The 6328-nt window shown below is 33.5% G+C and overlaps 1 protein-coding gene across 1 annotated transcript; it reads right to left on the reverse strand.

Moving 5' to 3' along the window:
• Nucleotides 1-368: 368 nt before the first annotated feature.
• Nucleotides 369-3073, reverse strand: LOC141716775 (polygalacturonase At1g48100). Its single transcript, XM_074518956.1, has 7 exons — nt 2638-3073; nt 2425-2556; nt 2049-2282; nt 1889-1933; nt 1599-1806; nt 1085-1275; nt 369-971 (listed from the first exon to the last, which is right to left on the reverse strand). Exons 1-7 carry the CDS (start codon nt 2917-2919, stop codon nt 609-611), a joined length of 1455 nt encoding a protein of 484 aa, XP_074375057.1. The 5' UTR covers nt 2920-3073; the 3' UTR covers nt 369-608.
• Between the last annotated feature and the right edge of the window lie 3255 nt (nt 3074-6328).

Here is a 6328-nt window from a genome sequence, read left to right on the forward strand (position 1 = left end):
ATTCAGCTTAAATAGCTCATTATCTTTATTCTTTTACTTGCCAAAGGATGTGCCATAAGTTTTCTAACATTCTTATACATATTATGGCTAAATAGCTCATTATCTTTTACATGCCAAAGGATGTGCCATAAGTTTACTAACATTTTTATAAATATTAATTTTTTTCCATAAAGGCATGGGTGTAGTTTATATTTAACATGCATACACCCAATTGTTTTCATTACTATGTTAAATAGCTCATTATCTTTTACTTGCTAAAGGATGTGCCATAAGTTTTTTAACATTTTTAAACATATTATGTCTTTTACATATTATGTCTTTTACCATAAAGGCATGGGTGTAATTTATATTTACCATACATACACCCAATTGCTTTCATTACTATGGCACAATTCAAAACTTCCATTTCCTGCTTCTGCAAAGGAAGGAACAGGACAAACATGATGCATTTGTGATCTATAAACTATTGCAGAAAATGAGTGCTGTTGTACAGTTCTACGATAGCAACTCTTACATGCCTAGGGCAAATTCTAAATATGATAACTAAAGTGAGAGCCACTAAGTGCAGTGGCTTTCTTTCCAACCTGGCTTTTTACAGGTGTCTCACTTCAGCAACGGTCATAGTTTGATTTGTTGCCTGCCTTCAGGCATTTAACAGGAGGGATGGTCTCTGTTTGCAGTTTTCCGTAAGTCTGCCAACAAAAAGGTTCAGTTTCTTGTTTAGCTGTTAGCTCGATGGTGGTCAAAGTAACACCTGTGCATGGCATGGTGTCACTACAAGCAAAGTGCACTGGACTTTTTGTATATGTCCCTTTTATATTCTGAAAGGATACTGCTGATATGCCGACTGCTGAAGTATGATTGCTGCATTTACCCCCGTCACAGTAAAACTGGTCGATAATAATAGGATGTTGAACTTCGGAGACCTGAATATTTGCAAACATGACTCCTTGCACTGACCCTGATCCACCCTGCAGTTAAATACAGATGCACACTTTACGCTAGAATAAACTGATTGAACTCTGTGAGTTGTTTCAAGTAAAAGTGTAGTATAATCTATCGGTGAAGCTAGATGGATGTTCACCTGCCACGTCTTTATTCTTACGCCATTCGTTGTGTCATGCATTTTGACATCTCGAACAGTAACGTTTGAAACACAGGCTCTGGTGTTGTCTTTTCCAAGGCTGCCAATGCTGATTCCATGTCCAGGTCCACAAATCACATCATGTATGAATATGCCCGAACACCCGGTTTGAATAGAGATGCAATCGTCTCCTGCGTACAGGTACATGTCAAAAATATTAGTGTTCTGAGACCAACTTTTTCCTGAATTTTCTTTTTTAATTCTCTGTCTAGCTCTGAGAATTCAGTAATAGTATAATATATTGAATCTGTGACATTTATGCTGTTGTTTCAAATTTTTATGCATTAAGGATTAACATCTGTTTTTTAGCAATAAGTTGGGTGATTCCAGTTGATAATTAGCTCAAGCAAAGGAAGGTCTTTTTTTTCTTTTTGTTGCTAATTTGAAGGAGGGTCTTGCTTTAATAGCAAAGGGACAAGTCCAGTCTAATTTTTAGAGTATTAGGTTTTCCTACCGCAAGCAAGATTGACGTTGTGGATTAACACATTTTGGGAGTTCTGAAGGTGGATTCCGTCTGTATTCGGGCTGTCACCTGGAGATGAGACACTGATGCCAAAAACCTGGACAACTGTGCAGTCATCGAATTTGAGGTGAGTTTGTTGGCTGTTTTGGATTGTTATTCCAGTCACTGTCACGCCTGAACTTCCGTAGAATCTAAGTGCCTGCATATAACAATACCCCCCTGTTACTTAAATTTCCAAATAGTTGTACTCTAATTCTGTTGGACTGGCATAAGGTACTTACAGTTGGCTTGGTGTGTGGCAATTTTTTTGTGGCCTCAGTACTTACCTGCCATACATGAGATGCATCAATACGAGATGTATGAAAAGCTAATTGATTGTGTTTTTACACTAATCTCCAAAGATGACAATAGCATGGAAAAATATTTGAACTAGGCACTTACTGTATCTGGTAAGGTACCGTTGTTTGAAACAAATCTGGTTGAGTTAATAGTAAGTTTAATTTCTTCATTTGGATCAGATGTGGGCGATATTTTTGTCCACCAGACTGAGCCTTGTCCATCAATGATGCCTTTCCCTCTGATTGTTATCCCTTTGAGTTTTGAAAAGTTAAGCCACTGCAAGAGGCCTGATCCCCAAGCTTGTGCATTTGTTGGTGCAATTATCTTTCCATCCAGCTGCAAGAAAGTACAAGTCAATTTTTCTTTGCAAAACAAATAGAAGTCTTCTTGATTCAGGACAAGAAGGGAATAACAGATAGAAGTCATCTTAGCAATAATACATCAATATTTTAGTTTTGAAGGTGATGAAGAAATTAACCTGAAATACAATGTTCGGTTCACAGTTTGGCCCAGAGAAAGAGATAGGTTTAACAAAAAACACATATCCTGACGGTACCATCATTGTTGAGGCCTCCACTTTACATGCATCAACCCATGCCGCTTCAAATGCCTGCATTGTGCATATGATCAGTCTTGCCTTATATATTACATAAATCAAAGTTTTCTGTCCTTGAAATTATATTATAATCACCTTGCTGTCATCTGTAGCTCCATCACCTTTGGCTCCATAATCTAGCACGTTGAAAACGGTATTAGCCTGATAAACCTCCCTCATCAACCTCGGGATCCGTTGGCCTGAGAAGTAGCCATTCCTATCTTTGCGGAGAAGAGATGTTGGTGTATCAGTGTTTTGTTGTTGTCTCAGAAACTGCTTGCCCTGTCTTGCACTGCTAACTCTTTGTTGTATTGACAGGACAATCAGCAAAGCAGTGAGAATCAGGAAATTGGGACCTCCTCTGGTAAACCCTATCATCTTATAATAAGTACTATTTGCTTAATGAATGTATTGCAGAGAGATGCTTGGTTCCATTGCTGATGAGGGTAGGCTTTTATAGAGGTGCATGTAATATAAGTATCAATAATCACTATGCACTCACAAGTCAAATGCATAATACACAAACAAAAACAAGAGGTAATGTGTATTAATTAAATACATTGTATTGTGTTTTACATGACTTTAACAAATCTACAAGATTCATTTTGGCATTTCATTCATAATTATTGGTTATGCCGTACTGAACATTTCAGTAAGAATTGAGTTCATCTGTGTACGTAACTACGGTCAGCTATCAACTTTAAAAATACTTTCTTTTACCTGTTTTCTTCTTAATATAAGCTAAAATATATATATATATATATATATATATATAATCTTCTGTTGGAAAAGCTTGTATTGGCAAGGTGAATCAGAAAACACGAGAATGTGTTAAAGAAGATTGATGATACAGTACCTTTAATCATCACTAGACCTAATTTCTATGTTTTCTTTATGTCCTGCAAGTCATCAGTAAATTCAATGTTAACTTTCTAGACCTAAAATTCTTCCGTTGATTAAGTTGTTCCAACCAGACCTTGTAAGCCATTACTGTTCTTTATGTGCAGCACAGCTGACGTCTAACATGCAATAATAGATCGGATTTAATCGGCTGTTATGTTACTCCTTTCCTAACAAGAATTCGATACTCAAAGTTCAGTAGAATCTTGTGTGTGTTTTAAAAATTGTAGTCGTCGTCCAAATTCAAACTTGACAAGTTCAGACATGTCATTAAATTTGAGTCTGAACTTCATTTTCTGTTTGATAACTTTAAACGGAGAAAACTGTTCGTTAATTCAAATTTGAGGTCTATATTTTTTCCAACTCCAGTTTAAACTGCACTTTTTGTTTAATGACTTCAACAAATATTGTCTGATTTTTTTTAATAACTTCAACAAATACAATCACACATGGGCAGTACAATTAATGTAAACATCAGTAATCTCGTCAGGCTTTAAAAAACCACATACAAACAAATGGTGCAACATTATTTAATTGTACTTGAAAAAGAAGTAAAAATCAAAACATAATTAATGTGTACACAGATAGTATTAGATACATTTAATTAAGTTCGCATGACCATGTTACGTAAAACCAGCAAGTTCTTAAAGGTCAACCAAAATATATATTGTCACGTTCACCTCATGCTTCTGTAATAATGATTTTTAATCGTATCTTAATTACTCGGGGAATATTAAGAAGATAAATATATAAGTTTGACTTAATTAAGTAAGTGCTAGAGTGCTATCACCCTAGTCTACAATAGTAATCACGTGATTACTGGCTTTTAGGAGTCTAAGTATTTCAAAGAGCTATTAACTAAAAAACTCAACAAAGTTTTTATTTCTGCAATTTAACCGACTAGCTTATTTTGTTTCTCTCATAAACCCAACTAACTTTATAAAATTATGAAAATTTTAATTATAGCTAAATGCATTTCTCAAAATATACGTCTTCATATATAATATATGTTCGCACATATCAACATTTTAATATAAAAAATAATTTAATCTAAACTTATTAATTAAAATATATTTTATAAAAATTTGATATGATACATGGACGGTGGACCTACAAAAATATATTCAAGTTTTTATATATTCGGGACTCATTCTTACATGTTTGTGTATAACTAAAATAATTAAAATCGTAGATCCAACAAGTATAAATGATAAACTTATTTTGTCATTTGTAAATATAGGTTTTTGGGTCCGAGGAAAATTCAGTAATATTTTATGTACATGCATATGCATATCTGTAAAGATGATTGGTTTAAAGCGTAAAAAAATAATAGGTTTATTGATTTTCTGCTAAAAACTCTTTTTGATAGTTTGAAGATGAAACTTCCACATAATAATTTTCATAATAAATTTCATGTACATGCTGCGTGCATATGCAAAATAAATACAAATTTGCAGATAAAGAATTGTAGATGTACAAATATCAAAATATCATGACCTTAAAATAAAATTATATGTAACGTCCCGATTTTTTATAATTATTTTTAGTTGAATTATTTGATTTAATTATTTATTAATGTCAGTGTGCTGTAGTTAAAATAGTTTTTATAAATTTATTTTTATTCTTATATTGAGAATATTGTTTTACGAGTTTTAGTTTTAAAAAAATAGTAAGGCTTTTATTAAAAAAGAGTGAGGGTTATAATAAAAAAGGGAGAAAGAAGGAAGAGAAGAGTTAGGGTTTGTTAAAAAAAAGGGGGGTTTGCGTTACTTTGATCGGAGAAGAGAGGAGAGAGGGAGAGAGAAGAGAGAAAGAGAAAATAGATGGAGATTGAGATGAATATCAAGAACTTTTTAGAGGGTTATGAATTTGGCGTTTGTGGAATTAGGGATCTTGTGATTTGTGGTTCTGAAATCGTTATTAGCATTCTCAGTTACTAAGATCTCGAGGTATAGACATCTTTTTTGGTACTCTTTCTTTTCGTATTCGAATTCGTGTGTACGAATATTTTCGTTATACTATCATTCTTGTTGTACTTCATCGGATTCGTGTGCCTCGATTCTAGTAATCTGAATTCTTATAAATTTCATATTTAATTCTCTGTTTATTGGATTGTTGTGATTCTATACTCGTTGGAAAGCTAATTTGATTATCTTCGTTTTTCGTTCTTTGCATTTTCTTTCTGCTTGTAAATATGTCAAAATTTGTTGTTTGAGTAATCTATTGTTGAAATTTCTGTTTGTGCGGCCTAACTTCGTAAATTCATTATAAATTGAATATTTATTCAAATATTATGAGCAATACCATTCTGGAAAGCTCTTTTCGATATCTGCAATTTGCGTTTATATTATGCTGCTAAATTCTGTGATTTTGATGTCTTAAACATCAAAATACAATTGTAATCAGGGGCTGATTCTATTCCGCAGTCCGCATTTATTTGTTTTCTGAATTCGTTACTTGTTCGTTTTTGACGAGCCTTACCATTCTGGAAAGGTCTCGGAATTTCCCACGACTTTCGTGTTTCGTACTTTTTCAGTTGACTTCATCTTTATGCAGTAATTTGATATTATTTGAAACTGATCAGATTTGAGCTTATCAATAATTAGTGGTTTGTTATGTTATTTTCTTTCATGATGTTGGGTTATAGTGTTTTGAGGTTATTTTGATAAATTTATATATAATTTTGGAGATGTAAGATATTTGAGTGTGTGATCTTTGAGTATTTATTTTGAGTTATTTTAGTTATTTGTATGACTTGGGAGTTTGTAAGACATCCGTCGCGAGTTGATAATCTCGTGCTTGGCACCTTCTATGCGGTGTACTTAAATTGTATGGGCGTGTCGCCGAAGTTGTGGGACAAGTATAGCCATGGCTAGTATTTGTATGA

The sequence above is a fragment of the Apium graveolens genome, chromosome 4, assembly GCF_009905375.1.
Source record: "Apium graveolens cultivar Ventura chromosome 4, ASM990537v1, whole genome shotgun sequence".
Classification (NCBI taxonomy): domain Eukaryota; kingdom Viridiplantae; phylum Streptophyta; class Magnoliopsida; order Apiales; family Apiaceae; genus Apium; species Apium graveolens.

Coding starts and splice junctions, on each gene's coding strand:
- LOC141716775 (XM_074518956.1), bottom strand. CDS start 2,919: ATGATAGGGTTTACCAGAGGAGGTCCCAATTTCCTGATTCTCACTGCT. Junction 1,934..2,048: donor ACGGTACCTTACCAGATACA/GTAAGTGCCTAG, acceptor CATGTATGGCAG/GTAAGTACTGAGGCCACAAA. Junction 972..1,084: donor TAAGAATAAAGACGTGGCAG/GTGAACATCCAT, acceptor ATTTAACTGCAG/GGTGGATCAGGGTCAGTGCA.